This window comes from Melanostigma gelatinosum (genome assembly GCF_949748355.1).
Source record: "Melanostigma gelatinosum genome assembly, chromosome: 11".
NCBI classification, from domain to species: domain Eukaryota; kingdom Metazoa; phylum Chordata; class Actinopteri; order Perciformes; family Zoarcidae; genus Melanostigma; species Melanostigma gelatinosum.
The window spans coordinates 16,048,358-16,071,631 of NC_136644.1; the positions used below are offsets into that span (position 1 = coordinate 16,048,358).

The 23,274-nt window shown below is 42.3% G+C and overlaps 1 protein-coding gene across 2 annotated transcripts; it reads right to left on the bottom strand.

The window, feature by feature from the left end:
* Positions 1 to 1,738: 1,738 nt before the first annotated feature.
* On the bottom strand, positions 1,739 to 23,139 carry prss12 (serine protease 12). 2 transcript variants are annotated; one of them, XM_079277771.1, is made up of 13 exons: positions 22,713 to 23,139; positions 20,943 to 21,081; positions 19,678 to 19,850; positions 18,886 to 19,036; positions 18,144 to 18,322; positions 17,202 to 17,343; positions 16,886 to 17,106; positions 14,073 to 14,214; positions 9,740 to 9,945; positions 9,068 to 9,146; positions 8,210 to 8,332; positions 4,655 to 4,950; positions 1,739 to 3,009 (listed from the first exon to the last, which is right to left on the bottom strand). In XM_079277771.1, the coding sequence occupies exons 1-13, from the start codon at positions 23,044 to 23,046 to the stop codon at positions 2,678 to 2,680; spliced, it is 2,517 nt and encodes an 838-aa protein (XP_079133897.1). In that variant the 5' UTR covers positions 23,047 to 23,139; the 3' UTR covers positions 1,739 to 2,677. The 2 variants fall into 2 exon arrangements, 1 of the variants encoding a protein (XP_079133897.1); XR_013772330.1 differs by lacking the exon at positions 9,068 to 9,146 and having other exon boundaries at positions 2,869 to 3,009.
* Positions 23,140 to 23,274: the final 135 nt, after the last annotated feature.

Here is a 23,274-nt window from a genome sequence, read left to right on the forward strand (position 1 = left end):
ATTCATTGAATTAAGATTTAAATTTATATCTCGATATATCCATGATTATTTTTTCTTGATTTCATTTATGTTTGATTTGTTAATCTTGATATCAGCCCAAGAATAAAAGGACATTTACAATTTGAAATATATGTCTTCTATAGTTAGTAATGTTTTACATGTTTTACGATGTCAAAATACTCATCAAGCATCACCGTGTCTTTAAACAGGAAATATAGGAAGGTTTTGGATGTTTGATTTTCCTTATATTAACCATTCGCCAATGTTTTGTAATGGATGATAATGACCACAGGAGGGGGGCCTCAGACAACAAGGACAACTGGGCTCCAGCTGAGAGCAGTTATTTGAGTTAAGGCAATCAATTCTCAGCAGAAGTAAGCCAAGATAAATTCTGATTTCTGAGTTGCACATTAACGCCCACACACATTCCCCTGCAGAATGTTATCCCCTCGAGCATTATTCGCAAAATTAACTCTCTGCCTCTGTGTTCATGCGTGTGGAATCATCCCGTGTGGTTGACTTATAATTCAATTTTGATTAAAAACTGTTACTTCCCTATATAATATTGACCCTTTGACCCAATCTGTACTCTTTGCTTGCTGGCTTCTGGTTTGTCTTGCAGGACCTGGGCCAGAGTGGTTCAGAATATAAAGCTCACCACCTTCCCGCTTCCATTGCTGATAAGGCTGCTGGTTTGGTTTGTTGCAGACGCGTCACATATCCATACATGTTCACATTAATAATTACTGACTGAATATGATTTTTAATTATTTTTGGTTGTGTTGTAAATAAATATGCCTATTTATTTTTAAACTGATCTCAGTTAGGTATATCAGTAAACATAAATCGTACAAAAGAAAGGGCCGCTACATGGAGATACAAATTTCAATTATGACGCTTTTCCAAGCTGAAATAAAGAGTACAAAGTGTATGAGCCATGTATTTGATTTTTGTTTAAATATGTAATATGCCTCCAAGCACTAGGTGCTGTTTTTGAACAGGCCTATGCTGGCCTCAGCCAAGTTAAGTTCATGCCAGTAACCGCAGGTGTTGCAAACTGTTTTTGACTGTGCTCAGTTAATAGCAGGTGGTGTTATTCATTTTAACTATGTGACTAAACTTGGAAGGGACGCAAAAATAAATGCATGTATTGGTAACGTTGTGTGTTGATTTTCTGAGCACATGTCTAAACAATGCAGCTTAATTATCAGCCAGCAGTAGCTAAATTATAGGATTTATAGACACTACAATGAGAATATTTGTATGTTTGTTGCCAAGATTGTATGCAGTAGCTGTTGTTGTTGGTCCCAGTTCCTAAATGGGTGTTCAGTCAACATGACTTGTTTGCCTTGCAAATGAAGACAACTCAGAAAATGGCTGCTATTCCCGTAGCCACTGTGCGGAAAAATCAGTGACACTGGGTGTGCTTCGGTGTGTGTGCATAGTACACATTGTCTGACATAGTGGTGCTCACTTTGACAGTTTGCAGTCAGATGAAATCCTCAAAGAGCTCTCTTGTTCCAGCTACTGTCACCTTTCAGATGTGAGGGACTGACAACAATTTAGAAAGTACATACAGTGAATGTTTTTACGTGAACAGACTACAGCCATTATGACTCAAAACTTTGAGTGTCTTAACTAAACGAACAAAAAACTCACTTATTTCTTTTTTTACAAAATGTATAAAGAACTGTTACAGTACATTAAATCATAACACATATACAGCAAACACAAATAAAAAGGCAGTGTCGTGTTTTCAAATTGTCTCCATTCAGTGTTGTCAAATCCGCCACAACACTTAACGACATGAATTAACAGTGTCAATATGACAAATCAACACTGTCATGTGCTTTGATTCAGAGACACGTTAGTCCTTTCCTTTCTCTGCAAATGTCAAGCAGCACTGAGACAAGGACAAATACTGACTCGATGTCAATTATGGAAATGCCTGAGTAATTACAAAGACCTGACATCTGCTTTTTACGCAGCAAAACAATGAGCACAGAAACATTACATATAACGATGATGAAATAATGTTGAAACATATATTTCAGTTTGGCAAATGTCAATATGACTAGAATGCTTAACACAAAAGCACTGACTATTATGCATTAAGTACCTAAAGAGGGGGTTCATAGTGCAGGTCTGCAAGGTGATATCATGCCAAATACTTGCTGTGCACGCATGCAATGCATACTGTTTTTCTGTGGTCCCTTTACAACATTTTGAATCACATATTTCACGTCATAAATTACAATATCACTTTATAACAAAAGCAATCACAGAAAACATTTTGATTATGGAAAGAAAACATTTTAGTGTAGTATGCAATGTCAGATACAACAAAAAGAAATACATTAGCCGTTTACTTGAGTTGACATTTAACTCCATTCAAATTCTTGCAGCTCAAGAGAATATGTAATAATAAAAATAAGTGCTAATGACTACGATCAGAGAAAAGACAGAAAAGCCTTCCTCTCTCCAAAGAAATATAAAATAAAATTCTATTTGTAAAAAGTCCAGCGTTGCATTGTGCTCTCCATTTGTCAGATTATAACTTACATCGGGTACAACATCATGACATCAGTTAATCATGACTGAATCCCATGGTTGTATCAGTTGATGGAGTCATTCTTTCTGATCGAGAAGTCAATTGTTTCAACTTGTCATTCACCTTTCATCGCTTGCTCTCTTTTCTGTCATCACGCCCAATCACCTTGCGTATCCAGGAGCTGAAGGCAGAGACTTTTGTGTAGACGCCAGGAGACTGCTGTGTCCTGCAGGCATGACCCCAAGACGTGACCCCGTAAACCACCCAACCTCCCCCCGGACGCTCACACACCAGCGGACCTCCACTGTCACCACGGCAACTGTCCACACGCCTCTCTGACTGGATGCTTCCGGCGCACAGCATGCGGCTTGTGAAGGCACTGTGGAAATGATGCTGGCAATGGCGACGGGGAAGTAAGGAGAGGGGTGCCTGCTGTAGGGTCTTGGAGTATGAGCGGCCTGAAAAAAAGAGGCAAAGCGGAAGAGTTTAGAATGAGAGGTAGAAGGTAGGTGGAAGGGTGTGTGTGTGCGCATCATATTTAGTGTCATTGCACACAAATTACATAATAACTCATAATAATCTCAGCATATTTTAATTTAAGTGGTCTGAGAAAAAACTAGACTACAGAACCTCATCTTGGCTCCGTTTGTAGGCGTTAGAAAATCGAGCCTGTGACGGGAGACTTTGGCCAATCACAGGTCAGTTCAGAGAGAGGGTTCCTATTGGCTGTTCTCCAAATGCAGCTGCCAGTGTGATTCCCTTCAGGTGGTCAAAGCCTGATTAAATGGTGGAAAATCCTGCAGAAAAAGTTACTATTCCAGCATTTGCAACAACTGCCTGGAAAGCAACCTGGACTTAACAACAAGAGGGTCTAAAAGAGAGCTGACAAGAAACGCAATCAAATATCGTTTCAGATATGGACAGAAAATGTTTGCGAGTAGTTTAGCCTTCTGCTAACCGTAGTCAAAGGCTCACAGCTGCAACTATGTAGCCTCACATCCCGGTATGTCATCTCTAAGGGCATTACAGGACCACAACAAGTTTGCAAAGAAAACACAACGGCCATTTTCACAGAATTGCTGCTATATATAACTGCATCAATCACAATCGTGATGATGTTTGAAATAATATACTCGCACAGGTTACAATATGAAACTTGCATACAAGCCTGTGCTTGTCTGGTGAGAGTGCCTTAGGACAGTTCAAATGTGTGGATGTGAAGCACGGGGTGTTCCCCATGTGCATGACTTGTGCAAAATATAAATATATTTATTTGCCTTGTCTTGCCAGCCGGCAGCAGACTCCACTTGCGACGACCTTCTTATCAAAGGCTTTGACTTTTTTCAGGCATTAGAGGGCTCTAATTTAGAGATCACTTCAAGGTTTCTGGCAGAGTCTAAGGGAGGCTGTTTCTTTCATCTTAAGAAGGTTCCCATTACATATCTTTTTCTGTGTCTCTTAAAACAAAATACAATTCCCTTGCCTGCAGACGCTGTCTCCAGTCTCGACTCTTGTCTGTTGTCAACAAAAATGTGCATCCTCTGATACACATAGTGTCACCGGTTGCTTTGTTCAATTACCAGCGCGGAACTTGTGTGGCCAAAATATTTCCGTCCTCCAATTTCCTCTTCCCTTCTACTGTAACCCACTCTACAAGGACATGGACCCTCCATGGCTTTCCACACATGGACGATGGAAGGTACATCCAAGCTGAAGGGAGCCACTGACAAAACTGAACCCAAGCCTCTACAGTGTTGGTTCTCTCTATGACCACACAGTGTTAAGGCAGATTGGCTCAAGAAAATATAATCCCTGGTCATGGCACGTGCTTGTGGAAAATGCTAAAATTAACATTATTGAGATGGAAAAAAGCACAAACTAAAATTTCGCTGGATCTGTCTTTTAATGTCATCTATATCTTTTCTGCATTTCCCTTAACATAAAATTATTTACATTTGTGAAGGTCCTACACTTTTCCAGAGACAGTGTCGCCTTCCCGTTAAATGCTCGGATGAAATGAAATGATGTCACCTCAAGGCCTCAGTATCCACCTTACCCTTTACATACAAACACACACACACAAACACACACACACACCCTCACCCGTGTCACCCCAGCCGGTAATGTGACAGTTGCTGGCTTGTTTGAGCACTCTCTCTTTCCTCATGGGCAGACAGGCGGGAAGAACATGACGGCTGAATGACACACACTCTCCCAGCATCTGGCCCACTGCCCCCGGTGACAGACGCACCAAGGCCAAGTCGTAATCGTTACTATGGGAGCGGTAGCTTGGGTGGAGGACAATCTGATCGATGCCGTACTCCTCTTCGTATTCCTCAGGGACGAGGGTGTGGTAGTCGCCCACTCTAACTTTGTACTGCTTGGTGCTGTTTCCATACCTGCAGAGATCAATACAGGGATGGGTCAAGAGAGGCCATTAGAGAAAGAGTGAGTGTGTGTGTGCGTGGGTGTATGTGTGTGTGTGTGTGAGCAATCCCACAGCTGATACATAAACCATGCACAACAAAATGACGAGCTCTGGCTGGGGTCATAGTTCATCTAGAGCTTGAACAAGTACAAGCACCAACACTGAGGACACACAGGTGTTTTGGCTCAGGTCACCTTCCCTTGAAGTATGTATATCATGTTTTTTTCTTTCCAAGAAATATTACTATTTCATACCCCTTGTTTAAAATAGTCTTGTTTTTAGCAACATTTTCAACAATGTATATTGTTTGTGTTCCCCCTAAGCCTTATTAATGTTTCATGCTCAATCAGACGGTCCTAAAAGCTTTTCCCAAGAAACCTATCAGCTACATGGTTTCTATTTATCTCAGCTGTACCCCTTTCTTCAACACAACATTATTGAAGTGCATTTTATACATTCTATCAATTCGTTATGAATCATGACCAAGGAAGGTTTACACACTCGCTACACTGCTTCTAGGAAGAGCGATTATAGGCGAGAATGAGAACAAAACAACTGTCATTGTGTCTGTGTGTTTATGCTTTCAACTGACTCATAGGTTGACATAATTAAGTGTTTCCATGCTTTCAATTTACTTGTTGAAGATGTTTGTGTCAAGTGGGAGCGAAGGAGAGGAGAGAGGAGTCGGGTAAGTCAGGGACAAGGGAGAGGAGAGAAGAGAAGGAAGGAGGCCTTTCAATCGAGCCAACTGTCTGTGTCCAGTTACAACTGGTAGAGTGTTTCGGAAAGATTTCCTGACCTGGGAATGCCACGAAGTTCCTGGCAGAGCGGAGATTGCTGAGCAGTCATTTGCGTACAGTACATACCCACCATGAAGGTGAAATCTCAGGATTAGAATGGAGCTTGAATGTGACATCTAAGTTACCTTTCACACGCTGTTGTTGCTTATAACAGTTCCAAATCTTACTGTTGGCCTGACACCAGCTGTACAGCAAGAAGCTATAAATAGGTTAAATATGTTGACAGCATGTGACCGCTGACCTGAGGTCATTTTTTTATCAACCTATTATGTGTTGATAATGGCACCTAATGGTAGTGTAAGGGATGAGGTAACATGATCGTGTTTGGTGGTTGCACCTTTACGTCATCTGTGCAATCTAGAGCAGGAAGAGATGGGTATGCTAACTTGTTGATGTATTTTCTGTATATTGTTTGACTGCATGGGTGTATGTGTTTGTTTGTTGCTGTGTGTGCTTGTATGTGTATCACCCTATTTTGGTTACCATGCATGAAAGGTGACACTGTGAAGTCGGAAGTCCCTACCTTGGTCTGCATGCTCTGGCTTGCATGCAGCAAATTACTTTTCAAAGCTGTTATGGCTGCGGCTAACAGCTCAGGCCACTGAAGACTGATATGTGTTCAGGCAGGCAAGATAAGTACTTTGTCGTGTCTGACACCTTGTGTCTGCTTACAATGTCTAACATAACAACTATCTTACATACAGCTAAAAATACTTTGATTTCTGTCATGTAATATGTAGTGTATAGGTGTGGACTTTGAGTCTCCTCTTAGCAAAATAAAAAGCCGACCAGAGACACTTAAATGTTACACTAGGGACGTTGTGCTGATTTACTGTACAAATGTTGTGCTAATCTGCAGCAGTCAGCAACATGTATTTTAAAGGAGTGTCATCAATCTGAATGTGAAGGCGAATTCCAAGAGCCACAATCAATTATTAAAACCTGTTCAATATAGGAAGCAAAGTCTGAGGCAGTAGCTGAGTGAGCACCTGGCACGTTAAGCACAACACTAACATAGAATTAATGTGTTTGGATAAAGCCTGTCATTTATTTACTCAAGCGAGCGATGACATTCAACGACAAGAAAAAACTGTTAACGCCTGTAGTGTTTGAGGCTAACTATTGTGGTTACTATGGTGACTACTGTGCCGTTTTAAATGACTTACCATTGCTAGTAAACAGTCAGACAGTAAAATGATTTATGTCAGTCTGCAATTACACTGGTGGTCAACTACTTGCAGTGCTTCCGTTAATCAGTCGTAGAAGTCCTGATTGCTACATCCCTCGTGGTCTTAATTTGCAGCATAGCACAGATGTCTGTTTCCTGTGTGTGTCGTTTTAAAGGAAGAAGGTGTACAAGACACATCGCAAAGTTGAGGTTCCTGCATTAGGAGTACAACTCTGGCAGTGGAAAGGGACTGGGAATGGCTGGAGAAATGGCACTGGAAAGGATTTAGTGAATGACCTCATCCTCTCTTTAATGTGGAAATATCAGGAATTATAGCGGTAGAGCTGCCGGTAAAGAGTTCTGGTTTTCCTAAACCCAAATGTTGGAACTAATATTTGGGAATGTAACACAAAAGATATTATTCTTAATATACAGTCTGAGAACCTTGCATGTCCTGTACAAATATTAAAAGCCAGGCGCTAGGGTTAGTGTCCTCACAACCGTCAACTTTCTCAGCTCTTTTTTTTTTTGCTGCCTTTTCTGCTCTATGCATGAAGTGATTGATTTCGTGATGGCGGTGCCATGTAGAGGCCCCCAGACCAGATGGATTTCTGGCTGTCTCCCTGCTGCCTGCACCACAAACCACAGCCTGCACCACCCACTGATCACTGCTTACATTGTTGAGATTCTCATGCCTCTGTCGGACTCGTTTGTTTAGTTTGGGCGTCGCTCAAGCTGTGGGAAGAGTGCATACCTATGTACACCCACATTTCATTGAATAAAGATAACTTCAAACCTCAAACATGTGCAGAAAATCCAAACAGACAATGTAAAAGGTATTGCGTTACGTCAGGAGAGCAGCTTTGAAAGTGGGTTCACAGTGGGCTTAGAGCACTACATTATTGCATGATTTAGTTGTACTTAGTGTATTGAAATAGTATATTTAATTCTTACTATATGTAGAATGCCACCATACTTAACAAGCCAATCACTGATGCTGACAGTAGACATTGCTGTCTGTCCAGCGTTGTGGGCGTGTGGAAAAGACCAGTGGCCAGGATGAGCCATGTTGTGTCACGTGTAATGAGAGGCCCGTGAACACGCAAGTGAAGGTGGGTTATTATTTCCTGGCCTCCATACTGAACCTGCTGCATGAGATGAATTGGCTGTTAAAAGTTCAACATGGCCTTTCAAATTGTGACACATGCATGTGTGTGTAAGTAGATGTCGGTGATGTCGGTGTGTGTGTGTGTGTGTTTGACCTTTTGAAGCAGTGTGCCGAGGTGAGGACCCAGCAGGTGTCAATGAGAGTCGCTCCACACACCAACCTCCCGTCTCCTCGAGATCCTCGCAAACGAACCGCCGCCTGCCATGGCCAGCCGCCCCTACAAACATGAGCACAAAGCCAGACACGCACACAAACACACAAGGAATTATAAAAGTGCACAAATATACTATAAAGCACTATGTACTGAAAAGTCAGCTTGTGGTTACTGAACCTTGAGTGATAAAAACAGAGCCTGAAACAGGCATAGCCAGCAGGAGTGACAGGAATTCTATCCAAACATGATTTGTGATTTTTTTTTTTTTGGAGGACACTAAACATCAGCATACCTGGCAGGCAGAGTGTTTACATGCATCTTCGTGAAGTGTAAGGATGCAGGATGTCATCTAAACATGCACACACACAAACACATAAATGTGAGCGCACACACTCGGTTGCATACAAATACGCATAAATGTTGCTTTTCTCTCTGTTGATCCCAACCTCTTTCCGTCTCTCTCTATCTTTCTTACACACAACATAAACACACGCACACAAAGCAAAACAGAGGAAGTCATAACCATTGGATTTTCTTCTTCAATTCCAGCGAGTTTTTCTGGATTGGCCATGTACGCCTGTTTCTCTTTTATGTAAATTGTTTTGGTCACTCACTCACTTCCAACGCTTTTTGGAAGTACACACAATTGGATAGACCATTGCATGTGGCTTCAGATCAGCTGTTTTCCATCTCAGACCTGTTGACTTGAAAATGTGTCCAATTTTCTTTTTCTATATGTCTCTGGCAGGCGTCCTCTGTGCTGTCATTAATCCCTAATGTCCCTTCCAGCCAGCTTACCTCAGAGAGTTTTCTCCTCCTATGATTCGGCGCTGGCGAGTGTGTATGAGCCGCAAACCACAAATTGAGTTGACAGGATCTGACAGAGACAAAAGAGGAACCATTGGGTGTGCGTATATGTGAGAGTGTGTGGGAGGGTGATGATTATTAAACCATACATTTGCGCTCAGATGTTGCTCTTATTAAATATTTAGATTTCATTTTTGAAATCTTTCACGACTACATATGAACCCGAAATAAAGTAAATTCAATAAATGGGGGATCATTTTCATAGTCTGTGTGTAGAAGATGTAATTCATCATACTGAAGAGACAAAACACCCTCCTGCACTGGTTTGACTTTCTGCAGTATGTGCCTGTGAGAAAGGGAAGTAATAGCATATGTGCAGGTAATGGATAGCGTTGTGCGAGTCTGCCCTGATGTGTGACAGACAGGGTGACGCAATAACATTGCTTTCTCCATTTTACCATCTGGATACGCACAAACTGAACTGCTGCCCGCTTACCTCCTGGCTTTTCTTTATTTGTTTCTCATTCATTTCTCAGTGTATATCAGATAACTGAAATGTTTGCGAAACACACTAGTCTCATGCGTGCTCAATGCACACTCATATGCTCCAAATCAATCACAAGAGCTCCATTTATTTTGAGTAAAAAAACAGACCTGACTGACCTTTGAGCTCTTTGTAGCTGGGTTGCGATTCACCATAGTCACAGATGACCCCGGCGTCCTCACTATGGCGACAGTTGTGTGTGCCGGGTGCCTGTTTGATGCAATCTGCTAACGAACGCTCCTCGCCACTGCACTTCACATTGTCCACGTGGATGGGTCCTGTCCCTTCCCCGAAGTAAGCCATCACACGGGCCTTTGCCACACCACTGTGGAGGATGGACGGGACCCAGAAAACACAGACATTTCATTGCCATTGCCTTATACATTTTGTTAAACTGGAAGACTATTAGAACTGCCGAAAAAGTACTTCATCTTAAGGCTGGAGACAAAACAAATGGCAAAATTAGTCTCAGAATAAAAGCATTGTATATCAAAAGACAGGATTTCAACAGATTCAAAAGCAACAAAACAAAATTTAAGTAAGTCTTGAAAAGCTTCTTTTTTTAACAATTCAAGCTTAGCTCTTAGAACATCTAGTTCATCATATCTTTTTGGTTTTGTTGATTTGATTTTTTTTTAAATGTATGAAGTGAATATAACTTATGTTTTTTTAATAATTAAATTCTGTGTATCTTCCCACATTACCTATAATCGTGTCACAAACACTGAAAAGTTGAATGCTTGCCTGACACATCCTTCTCTCTGCATGTGTAAGCATATAGGTGTTGGCATCTTCGTACAGATGTTATGGTTTGACATTCTCTGGCTGTGACGCAAACCAGGTCAAACCACTTTCACAATCTGATAACAGTATTTCTGTCACTTTCTCACCTCTGACTTCAATTAGCAAACAGCTAACACAGGAGACTGTAGGTCGAGGTTTGATAGATTAAGATTAAGATTAAGATTGATAGATAACCGACTCAGAGGATCTCATGTTGCGTCCCTGGGGTGGCAGGTCTTGTATCCCCACTCATCCAAAGGGAATCTCATGCCACTTATTGAGACGTCTATCATTGTGTCTGTGTCTCCAATGGCTCCCCGAGCAGTACTTAGTATGCAAAGCGCGAACCTCCAAGTCACTTGGAACTAAGCCGAGAGCCTGACATCAAGCCTGCTTTGTGTGTTTCTGTGGCAACACACAGTAACACAACATGTGTCAAAAATGCAACACAATCTGTTTTGGATACTAAATGCTCAACTTAGAACGGAAAGCCAAGTATTTTCTTTCTCATCATATTTCATGTACTGTCCATGTACCGTGAATTATCTTCAAAATATATGTCCTGACTTGGCTGCATTTTTGTTGGATCAGTTTTAAATGTTGAAAGGAATAAAATATGCAGCCAAGTTGACTTGGTTGCATCATGAGCCGCAGGTAACAGGCACTTAATGCAGTTTGGACAAACTTCAAACAAGTCCTCAATCTAAGAAATCCCTCTTACTGTTCCTTTTGTTGTCACATGGTTGTCACAATCTGGCTCTATGCCCTCTGAGTTTTTGTGAAGACTGGACTGTGCTGCATCTTCAGAAGATGATGAAGTGTCGAGAATTTTGTGTTCAAGGTTTTAGGTCTTCTGTTTGTTGTTTTTCCATGTTATTAGGCTCGTCCAAGATGAGCCAGTCCTGCACAGAATAGATCACCGGCGATCGCCGCACAATGCCGGTTCGATTTGTGTCCGACTTGATCCTGACTTGCTCTGACGTCATGAGCAAGTGGGCAACGATAACCTCACTTTTTACAGCCAGGCGCCGCAGTTGCTCTCCACCAACTGCATTACAATCCTGTAGAAAATCCTATTTTTCTGTGTAATTGTAATACTTAACACTAGATTGTTGGTTATTCTCATAGTCATGTTGTACGACAAAGGTTTAATCTAAAAACATGTCTTGTGTGATTGGAAATAATAGAGCTTATTTATACAACACATCTTAAAACAAGCAGCAACGTGTTTCGCAGGCACACATACCAAAGGATAGCAAACAATGCCAGTTACACGCACATTTCCACATAAATATGCAGTACATTTACAAACACATATAAATAAATCCGAATGAGGTCTTCAAACTACAAGTAGCTTACAGATCGGATCTAACAGGATGTAACTTTGACTTCCTGTGTATTCTTTAAAGGCAGCTAAAAACTGACTTGACCACATTTCCTTCTCAACGCTCCCTGCTGCTGCCGCCCAATCTCATCCACTTTCCAGGTGAGGCGCAGTTCATCTCAAACGAGCCTATTTATACATGTTTAGAGTTTCCTGTTATATTTTGATATACGAACATCTCCTTTTGTTTCAGTTCATGCACTCATACGTTTCCCGCCTCCTTGCTTATCCTCACCTGGCCTCAATTACTCACCTGCCCCTGATTTTGCCGTTGGTCTACCCCTTTATATACTCCCTTGTTTTCCCTGTCCCCCGGCCAGATTGTCTTTGTTCTACTCTGTGTACTCATTGCTATTGTTTACGCTATTGTTTACGCTCTTGGACTGTTGACCTCTATATGACTACCTGCTGTTTAGAACGGATCATACCTTGTATCATGTGTCGTACAGTCGCGTTTTTGCCTTTTGCCACACTTGCAGAAATACAACATCAATGCCTGAAGTTAGACAAACAAGCTCCCTTTGCTTTCAAGTCAGTTACTGTTTTCAGACTATTGGCACAAAGAGCGTTCGGTACATTTCAATCCACATTATAGGCTTTTAAACCACTAGCAAATGAAATTGTTGCCAAAATACAATTTCAAAAATGTTTCATGTGCATGTTTAATGTAGGTTCTTATTCAAGGTGACTCTGGGTCAAACTGTTGTCTTTGCATATAATTTGTATGTGAAAGTGTGTGTGTGTATTTTAGTTGTATCACCCCTAGAGCAACCTCTAACCCTTGGGGACCTGCTGAGTATGTAACAACCTTTCACCACACACAGAATGATGATCCTTACAGGGCTTTTACAGGCCTCCAACACGCTTCCCCTCTCTCACGCTTATGTGTTCCAGATGTGGCTTTCACTTACACACAGATGTGTCACAGAAAATTGGGTGGCTAAAGTCAAATCCACGCTACATGACTTTCAAAGTAGTCAGATCGCTGTACTACACAACTTGTTGTCTTTCAATGGTGAGTCTTAAAGTTGTGTGGTTTTCACACTACATGACTGACTTTCGACAGTGGGGGTCACACGCTACAAGATCCTTCATCTGGAATCCTGATGAGGTCTCCAAGCTAGTTTTTGTCACAAAATCAGGTGCGAGTAGTGACACGGGCGTACGTGGATTTCCCTCTGATCTGGGGCTTTCCGTCCAAAGACGGAAAGTCAGGGTCAAAGTTGTGTAGTGTGAACTAAGCATGCGGGAGGAGCAGTGATAAGAGAGAAAATAAAGACAGTTTCTTACAGTACAGTTGACCCTTGCTATCCCATTGCCAATGTTTTGGAAAACTGGACAGTGTCTCAGTGAGAAGAGACAATGGGACGCGAGAGAATAAGATGAGGTAGTTGGCTTTCCCTCAAAATATCTTGTCACTGTGAATGAGTCATAGGCACAATTAGCCTGCCCTTTAATTGGATGTTTATCTTGGCTCTGCAAAAGGGCACAGCTAAAACCCCTAATAAAAGCAGCTGGCAGCACACCAGCAGCTGTAAGAAGTGCTCAAAAACTTGAGCGCACAATTTGTACAGATTGATTAATAAAATACAGTCATCTTAAATGATTCAAAGCATACTTTAGTTTGTCCATTGTAGGTCTGCTTGAAACTCGAGACGTGCGTGATGATGTGCAAACTGAAAACAGAAGGGTTGAGAGATGAAAGACGGACAGAGAAAGCGGGAGCAAGTGTATAAAACAAATGCCAGGTTTAGAAGTGGTGATTGATTTTGCAAACAGAGGCCGTCTGGATTCACTTAAGGAAAGTGTAATGTATAGAGTGAGCACATTGCAATGCCTCCAACATGTTACCTCCATTCCAACATACGGACCACGACTGAAAATAAAATGATCAGCAGAAAATTGTCAACTGAGTCAACTGTCAAAGCTAATTAACTTGTCATCATTTCAGCTTTGAAGCAAAAAGCACTTTCTCAAAAGTGAATGGTTTCAGCTTTTCTCAGCCATCTATTGTAGTAAACTGATCTTTGGGTTATTGGGCATTTTCATTAGCATGACATTTTGTTAGCCAAATGACAAATGGACCACGACAATCGATAAGGAAAATAATCGTTGGATCCGTAAAATGCATCCATCTCTCGAAACTTATTGGTAATATTTCCTCCTCCTAACGGAACCTACATCTGTGAGCAATGTGTGGAAATACCCACTTTTAACAACTTTGCCATATGGCATTCTTTTTGCTTATGCATGCAAATCAGTGTGCAAGTTGAACATGTACATACCTGTATCCTAACTGTCGGCAAACCACCTCGGCGTCACGATCAGTCCATCCGTCATCACACACAGTCCCCCATTGTCCAGTCAGATAGAGCTCCACTCTGCCTTCCCTCGGGCTCTCTCCTCCCACAAGTCTCACCAGCACACCTGAAGAACACACATGTGCACAAACGCAATTTAGACACAACACATAGACTCACGCTGCTGGCACGGGTTTATTTTTGTTCTCTGATGTTACCCAAAACCCCTGAGTCTAGAAGTACTCAATTACACACATACTCTCCCAAAAAATCCTCCAGGCTAGCAAGTCTAGTGAATGGGGCATGTGTGCTCATGTTCCCTAGAAAGGAAGTAGCTTGAACACCTGTCTGTTTTCATGCACATAACCACTTTTGTTTTTAGACCATCCATCCTCATTTGTCTGCCCACACATGCACACTAATCACATTTACGTGAATGCCTATGTCTCTTCCATGTGTGGACAATTTCAGGATCAGTTTACACTCTTGCCAAGTGTTTGGAATTGTGTACTATGATGTATGAAGTTGGTTGTTGTGTTTTGTAGCTCAAACATTGTATTGCACTGTGTTGAGTTGAATGGCATGCCACATTCAAACATTTTGTGTGTGGCACATAATAATTGTAAGAGGGAGAAAATAAGGTAGGGAGAGTTAATTGTGGGAATGTTTATCTCTTTGTCGGTGTTTGCTGTTGAGGAAATGCTCATCTTTGTCCTCTCCCTTAGAAATACAAACCCTCTCAGCACACACACGCACAGACACACGCATTCAATTGCTGCTCTGATACAACCCTAATGTGCTGGTCCCCCACACCAGACTGTGTGTGTGTGTGTATGTGTGTGTGAGAGAGAGAGAGTTCAAAGCAAATCCTGGTTTATCTGCTTTGTCTCCTTTTCCAAAAACAACATGAACCAATCTGCCTGTCGCATGTTGAGCGGGAAAGAGGGATTTGTGTACACACAAACACTCAAACACATGCACACACACGAATGCTATGTAGTAATGACACACGTTCTTTAGAGGGTGTTTGTGGAGCGAGAGTGTCCCTCAGACTCTTCTTCAAAAACATAAGCTACTTAAACCCAACTTATCATCACTGAAAGCAAACATGATGTATCCTTTCTGTGACATTCACCAGACCTATCAGACTCATATCTGTCAGATTCAACATTATATCACGTTATATACAGTATGAGGTCAAATCTCAGCCACTACTGGCTCCATCCAGCTCTATGCTCACATATCTTTATTAGTGTCTGAAGGCTCTAGAAATAGGCTGGATTAATGGTGCTACCATTCAACCCTCTCCCCCTCTTTCAGCAAGTAGTAACACCACTGAACCCTTCTGTCTCCTCTTATGAAGAAGTAAAAGGTGCAGAGTTATGTGTGTCTGGCAACACATCACCCCACTGGTGCCTGATAGTTATGGTCTTGCATTTGGGAATAGTGGCATGAGGGAGACTTACTTTAGGTATAGGTTTGCAGTCGGTCCATTTAATCATGACGACTTTACAAGAGTCCCAGTAATAAAGGCAGGACAAGCCAACTAACAGCTGTGCCTATTAGAGTTATGACTTACATCATCCTCTATATGTCTGTTGGAGAATGTTGGCTTTACTCATCGAAGTAACAGAGATCAAATTGACTGCAGGTTGAGTTTGGCAGAGATCTCAGGAACAGATTTCAGACCAGCTTGCACTTCCATTACCGGATTTTATGAAGTGAAGGAAATTACATGGAGGCTTTCATCATTTGGTTTCCTGTTCTTCACTGCCTTTAAAGGATGAGTGCTATTCGTGCAAAGTTTATCTTCTACAGTGCTTCTTTTATGCTACCCCTATTTCTGACAACAAACTGTTTTTAGTCTCCACCTCGGAACCACTAAAAAGGAAGAACCAGACGATCTCAGGCAGAGCTCAGCAAAAGGGGGAGTAAAGGTCAGTAGCCTGGAGCTTATCTCATATGAAAGCTGTAAAAGTGATGAAAATATTCATTCAAATAGACTTCAAACACACGGGTAACCAGTGCAGAGATTCTAAAATAGTGATTTATAGTCTCCAACTGGATCTTAAAAAGGACATGGGCTGTGGCATCCTCGAGTAATAACTTTACTTTAAAAGTTTACATTGCGTATATAAAGAGAATTTAAACAATGCAGGTTAAATAGATAGAATCTTTTCTTTTTGAATCTCAGGGAAACAGGACTGAAGAGAGAGTTGTACTATTGTTAATACAAGGGATGATGATGATATTAGAAAACAGTAAAACAAGATTAGGGGAGATTCTATATCTGGACCAATGATGATGAATTTGGATTTAACAAAAAGGGGTTTTCAGACATCACAATGTTCAATCTCTTTGTATGTACATTGCGGTTGCTGCAATAGAAAGAGGAGAGAAACAGGTTGAGGACTGAACCCTGAGGCACTCCGAATTCAAAGAGGATTGATGAATTGGATTCAACAATGGCGACATAAAATCAAATGATCAACAACATCAAAAAGCCTTAATATGGACTAAAATAAGCAAAGTTACGAGTGGCGTTTCTGTGTCAGGATCAACTCTCAAAGCAGAATGGGATTTTTGAGAAAGACCATTACCATATTCAAAAAGCCCACTCTTTGTCTTTCAAAGTCCAAAAACTGTGACACATATACCCATACAATATATGTATCAGTATCTAATTACATACATGAACGACATTTTAAAGTTCATAATGAGCCTCTCTCGCCCATTGATAGTTTCTATGCTATCTGTAACCATTTAAGGTATTATTGTAAGATAAGATGCAATCTTACTCATTGGAAGGCTCTCTCCAATGCGATCAGGGGTGCATGCGATGTTAACATCTTCATGGTGTGTGCAGTCATGACGGAGCCACTCCTTCCTGTTGCACAGCAGTAGGCTAGGCTCTTTCCCTGTGCAGCTCACGTCATCCAGCAGAATGGGACCTGACCCCACCCCAAAGCGTGGGACTGGTGTGATGTCTAGTCCTTCGGAGAGGAGAGTCTCACCTAATCTGAAAGGTAGACATGTACACACACAAACTCACATATTGTTTTCTTGTTAAAAGTTCATATAATATTATTTGTATGCGCACATTCTTCACATTACCTGTAACCAAGTTGTCGACACACGACGTGTGTGTTAGTGTCTGTCCAGCCATCATCACACACGGTTCCCCAGTGACCACGGTAAAATACTTCCAGACGTCCCTCGTAGCTGCTTGTGCCCCCTACCAACCTAACGGAACCATCTGGAGATGAAGACAGAGACGGGCAGAGAGTGAGTCGCTAATGAGGATACATTTGAAAATGTAGATATTTTTTCCTGGCCTTCCATACGCATGTAGCTTTAAAAAAAAAAAGAAGATCTTAAATAGATTGAATTGTTGATCACAATATTGCAACAGAATGCTGCAATTCCTAACAAAACACTATGCAGTCATTTCTGGCTGCAAAGCTCTGGGAGATCCTAATCTGACTTTAAAGCCAGTCTCTGTAGCCAGGATTCAGTTCTTTAGACTTCTACCTTCACACATTGGTCACCTGGCAACACACCGGACTCCTAATCCTCTACTTGTAAGTGGTGAAACCACACAGATGGGCAATAGTCAACCTCCATATTTCAAGGTCTATCCACCATGAGCTCTCCTAAAAGCACCTCTCCAATGCCTTTCCCCTTGCACCCTTCTCTTGGGGGTCTTTGATTTGTTTGTCTCTCCTGAGACCAATTGCCATACCTTTTTCAAAGAGAACATTTTGACTGGTCATAACAGGAAAGGCACAGGAGTAACTAATAACTGAAATGATTGCTCTCTTCAGTTTAGGCACCAGAAATGGAAAGCAACCATTATTAATGCAATCAGTTACATCTGTGTTTGACAAGTCAAAATCTCTGTTGGCTCCAGGAACACAGCTTCAGGGGTCATACATGCAAACCCCTTTGCTACAATATGTTGTGCATTTCTAGCGGCGTTTCCATGTCTATGTATATGTGAACGATACAAATGTGAATGTTATGGATTGCTTATACCAAGTCAGGCTCTTGTTCTACCTGTAAGAGGGTTACAGGACACTCCTGCATCTTCAGAGTGCAGACAGTTGTGTTCCCCCCAGGCACTTTTTGGACACTGCTCCAGAGTGAGCTCATTGCCTGTGCAACGCACCTCGTCCAGCCACACACGGCCTGAACCCTTGCCAAAATGTGCCTGGCCCCATGCCCTTGCCACACCGCTACAAAGAACAGAGAAGGTACAGAAGAAAGGTTTGGTTTACAGAAATAGTGATACAATAAAAAGAAAGATGCAATGACCGGCTTACAAGTTGTTTACATGAATGGAATAAACTTATTGTATTTCAAATAAACTTTTGGAAAATTGCTTGTTTTGCATATATGAGAATCGATAGACATTGCAACACCAACACCACAGTGGCATACACACAAAATGCACACGCGAGCATTTGCGGAGAGTGTAGTGTTGCTAAATATGCATCTCTCTGTGGTACTAGAATTCATGCAGGAACAATGAGCCTGATTCATTATCTGACCCCCAGATGTTCTTTACTGCTCGCTCCTCTCTCTGTGTGTCCGAATGGAAAGAATACTTCTCATACTTTTGGAGACAGAGGGAGAGACACACGGCTGAACACCCACATTAACTCATCTAAGCTTCTATCTTCACACTTTTTCCTTGTTTTCTCATACTCACAATGTATTTCATTTATGCTAACTACAAGATAGAATGAATCTGAATATGAACATTAATATGTGTGTGTGTGTGTGTGTGCCCCTTCACCTCAGCCCCAACTGTCGACACACTACTTCTGCATCACTGTCGTCCCATTGGTCGTCACATATGGAACCCCACTGCCCCGCATGGAAGACCTCCACTGCGCCCTCTGACCCTGATCGACCACCCACCAGCCGTATAGGGAGCACCACTACCGCTGAAACCAAGCATGAATACACATTACCACATATTCTACCTAAATGACTGCTATTAGATGTACAGAGCATTAATATAGCAGCAAACAACTATTTGCTATGAGAAGATATGGTGGAGTAATGTTTACCTGAGCAGAGAATGAAGTCACTCTCCCTCTGTGTTGTGTTGTTATCTGAGCTTCACTGTGCTTTGTTTTCATAGCCAGGATGGCCGCGAGTGCATGTTGGTGCATATGAGCGTGCCCCACTGGGCTGATATGGCGAGTACTGTTAATAACGCCGTCCCGACCCACGGTGCCGTTGCAGAAGCTTAGTGCCCACCCTCCGGTTCCCCCCCAGGTCTAGCATCTGTCCACTTCACATACATCAACAGATTTGGTGTATCTCCACATCGCCACGTTAAGAGCCGTTGAGAGGCAAGAGATATGCTCTCAATTTCACTTTTAGCCACTTTAAAGAATCTAAGCAGACTGATGAAAAACGCTGTGACTTTTCATTTGAAAGCATATATTGAGGATGATTCTAAAACTGAGTCGGGGTTATAGAATTGTTAAAGGCTTGTAGAGTTATCAGATCTCATTATATTCATGCACACCTCTATCCATCCATCATAGAGCTATAATTCCCTATGAGGAGTGTGTACCTTGCTGCTGTATGCAAGTGATGGCTGCAGCCTGAGGACATTCCCCTCCATTCCAAGTAGTCTTAGGACACTGGAGCAGGTCTGGCTCCTCTCCCTGGCAATGGACTGCCCTCCAATGGAGCTTGGCCATGCTTGGCCGAAACAGGGGAACTTCACGTGCACGACCTGAGATCCTGGAATGGGATCGATAAGCAAACAATTTACTTTTACTCATTTAAATTTAATTTAAATTGTTGGACAGTAATGCTTTCTTGGATGGTGTTAGCTTGGAGAGAACCAGGAAAGGCGGGGTGGAAGGGTGGAATCAAAGCCTCAGTAAATGTTGCATGTGCGCTGCACCAGGTGAGCTACAGAAACACTTTTTTTCCCCTCCAGTCTCATCAAATAACATTTTTCAAGATAGATGCAACCTCAGTAGAGTTGACACTTTTTTTCATATAATCTGAGATAAATCCTGCAGCGAGGCAAAAGGCGGACCATCTGAGAGGAAAACGTACAGCAGTCATTCACGTCTGGTAGCAGTAACCTTCAGCCGTCTGTATGTTCATGATCTGCCATTCCAGGGCCAATGCGGTCAGAAGTTTTACACCCAACAGCTTCAATCACTGGCCGCGTGAAAATCATCACCAACCATTCCAGCTGACATATGTCTGACATTTGCCCTCTTTCCTTTCCGCTCAGGACTTGTATTCACTCCTGTGTGAATATGCACACAGCGGCATGTGTTCCTGTCAGCATGCATGTTAACATGTGTACGCTCCGCAGCTTATGAACACCGTTGACATGTATGATCTGTCTGCAGGCTCCCTTGAGACGCTGCAAATCCATTCTTAAAGCATCTCAAAATTCAAGACCATGAGACACAGTCGTACATGTATGTGAGAGAGAGACAGAGACAAAGAGAGAGAGCTGGTAACAAGGTAAATAGCTGAGCACTGAAGGTATTTAAATACCTCTGGGGAATGGGGGGGGGGGGTTGGAATGCAAGGGTCACACAAGAAAAGTACAAAGACTGTGGAGAGAGTGCATGCATATGTATGTCTGCGTTGTAAGTATTCTTAAATTCTCTTAAATTCCCACCAAAATTCCAACACACTGTAACCATATGTCAGACCTCTGTGGGCTGCTTCACATTGTGAATTCATACGACAGATGTGGATTGTACTTGCACTTGTGTCTGAATACGTGTGTAGAAGCAAGAGGCAGACAGAGAGAGGCAAATATTGCACATCTGAGCGCATGTGTATGCATGTGTGCTCTCTCACCCCTTGCCCAGCTGTCTGCAAACCACTGCAGCGTCTTCGTCCCCCCAGTCATCGCTACAGACAGACCCCCACACTCCTCCCAGATAGACTTCCACCCTGCCATCAAGCTTGGAGCGGCCTCCTTGCAGACGCACAGACCCTGGGGATGGAAAGAGGGTCGGAGAACAGCAGATGTTTAATAATACAGCACATATTAAATGGGGGATAAAAGATGACACGAAAGAGATGTGTCACACCATATGACAAGATATAGGCAGGGTGTCAGAGAGAGTAAAGTAGCAGGATGAGATGAGATGAGAGCACATTTACAGGGGTAGAACTGTCTTATGAATGAAGCAGTGAATCGGTCTGTGTCAAAACAGCTGCATATAGAACTTATCATTGCACTTCAGATTATGACATCCAAAGACAAAACAGTTCCTGTGTGTCAGAACATCACAATTACTTTATAAAAAGATGAAAAAACAAGACGTTCTTCTGGTTGTCTTTTTCATTTTCACAGCAAGTGACATATTTAGCTATCCACTCAGCATATTTTTCTTTTCCCAGAGAATAAAGGGGATTTCCTCCGTGTGGCATAGGCCTACCTTGCTGTCATACAGTTGAAGATATCACTTTTAGCCACGTCCTATTCAGGATTTGGAATTGAATGTTTCAAGAAGTTTCCAGATAAAATACATGGTTTACAGTGTGTGTGTGGGTGTATGTTGTTTATTGTTGGAGTAACAAGTTTGTTTTTTGGGAAGAGTTATTATGGCAACATATAATGTAAGGGTGCATGCTCTCTATCTCACACACACACACACACACACACACACACACACACACACACACACACACACACACACACACACACACATATATACAGGTAAGTGCCTGCCTGTTACTGCCATCAGCATATCTGAACTTAAATCAGAGACAACATCTGGTGTGTGGCTGTATATCATTTCGGTAAAAGGTCATAGACATAAAATTAACAGAATTCAGACTTCAAACTTGCCCACCCCTTCTAAAGGCTTGTAATTGTCCAAACATCTGTAATAACTGCATCAATGAATGACAATTCCATGTTTTAATCACCAGGAGATATTTTACCCATGCTTTGCCCGACACTAAAAATACCACAGGCTGCTTGTCTTGTGCCAGATGTAAATCACACACTCTATTCCTCTCACCACTCTCTTTCTCTCTCTACGTGTCTACCTTTCATCAATCCAGAGATGTAGGGGCCATCCTTTGCCATCACTTTTCATTTTAGCAACACTCAGCAGTGCAAGCCTGTGTGCTTATTGATAGTGTGGTGTTCCCATGGCAAACTATTTAGAAGAGAGATTTGTATTGAGCTTATTCACTTTATTATCTTACACCTGGGATCCATTAGACTGTGTTACGCCATATAAGCAAATACCTGTGCACTCATTACAGCACAAATGTGCTTCGACATGCCATCTGCATACAGCTGACTCACACCTGGGACTCTTTAGGTGTGTCCTGTCTAATTATTTAAGCTTGGGCTTCCTGAGGTTAACACCAGTGGATAGATTTGTTAAGACAGTCGCACACCAAACACAAAACAACTGCACAGTTATCTGCTATTCATCAGCCCCACAAAAATGATTTAGTATGTAACAAATTACAGGGGCTTGTTTGGGTCGGGTCATTTCAGTTCCTGTGTGTCTAGTTCAAACTGTTTTCGACATATTTCTACAGAAGAGCATGAAAAGCAACACAACACCTATTGCTGTGTGATATCGGCCTGCGTTTAATTACCTTGTTTACAGTCGCAGTACCCCCAGTCCACTCTGCCTTTGTGGTTCATGAAAAAGCACCAGGGTCGAATCCTGCCGTCCGGGTTGCGACAGTGATTGTGCTCCCCTATTCCCTTTCCCGGGTTGCGTTCCGTGAAGCCGTCCACTTCTGTCCAGTTCATGCACCGGGTGCCGGACTCGGTGACGTCTATCGCTCCCTGGTAGAAACCGCCTTTCCCACGGCTCTGGACGCAGTCAGTGAACGGCAGGATGAATGAAGGGACGCTACTGGAATAACAGAAGCCACTATTCGCAGCAAAAAGCGCGGCTGTTAGAGCAAGAAATGCCGCGTTCATGTTTGGTCTCTGGTTGTATTGGCAGCTTAGAACGATGCTTCAATCAGCAGCAGCTTCTATCATCATCTGAGGAGACGATTTTTAGTCAGCCTCATCGCCCTGCCGTGGGACGAGAGTGTGAACCGGGAAAGGAGAAACGACGCGGATCAATGAAACTCCTATTTGCGTGGGCTACTGGGAAATCAACCCGCCAACCGAAATCCAATATTCGGAGTAATTGCCCCCCCC

Excerpts from the sequence above, each read along its gene's own strand:
- prss12 (XM_079277771.1), bottom strand. The coding sequence starts at position 23,046 with ATGAACGCGGCATTTCTTGCTCTAACAGCCGCGCTTTTTGCTGCGAAT. Across the intron at positions 14,215-16,885 it reads TGGAGAGAGCCTTCCAATGA|GTGTGCTGGTGAGACTTGTG; the intron begins GTAAGATTGCAT and ends TGTGTTCTTCAG. Across the intron at positions 8,333-9,067 it reads GGAGGAGAAAACTCTCTGAG|GGGCGGCTGGCCATGGCAGG; the intron begins GTAAGCTGGCTG and ends TCATGTTTGTAG.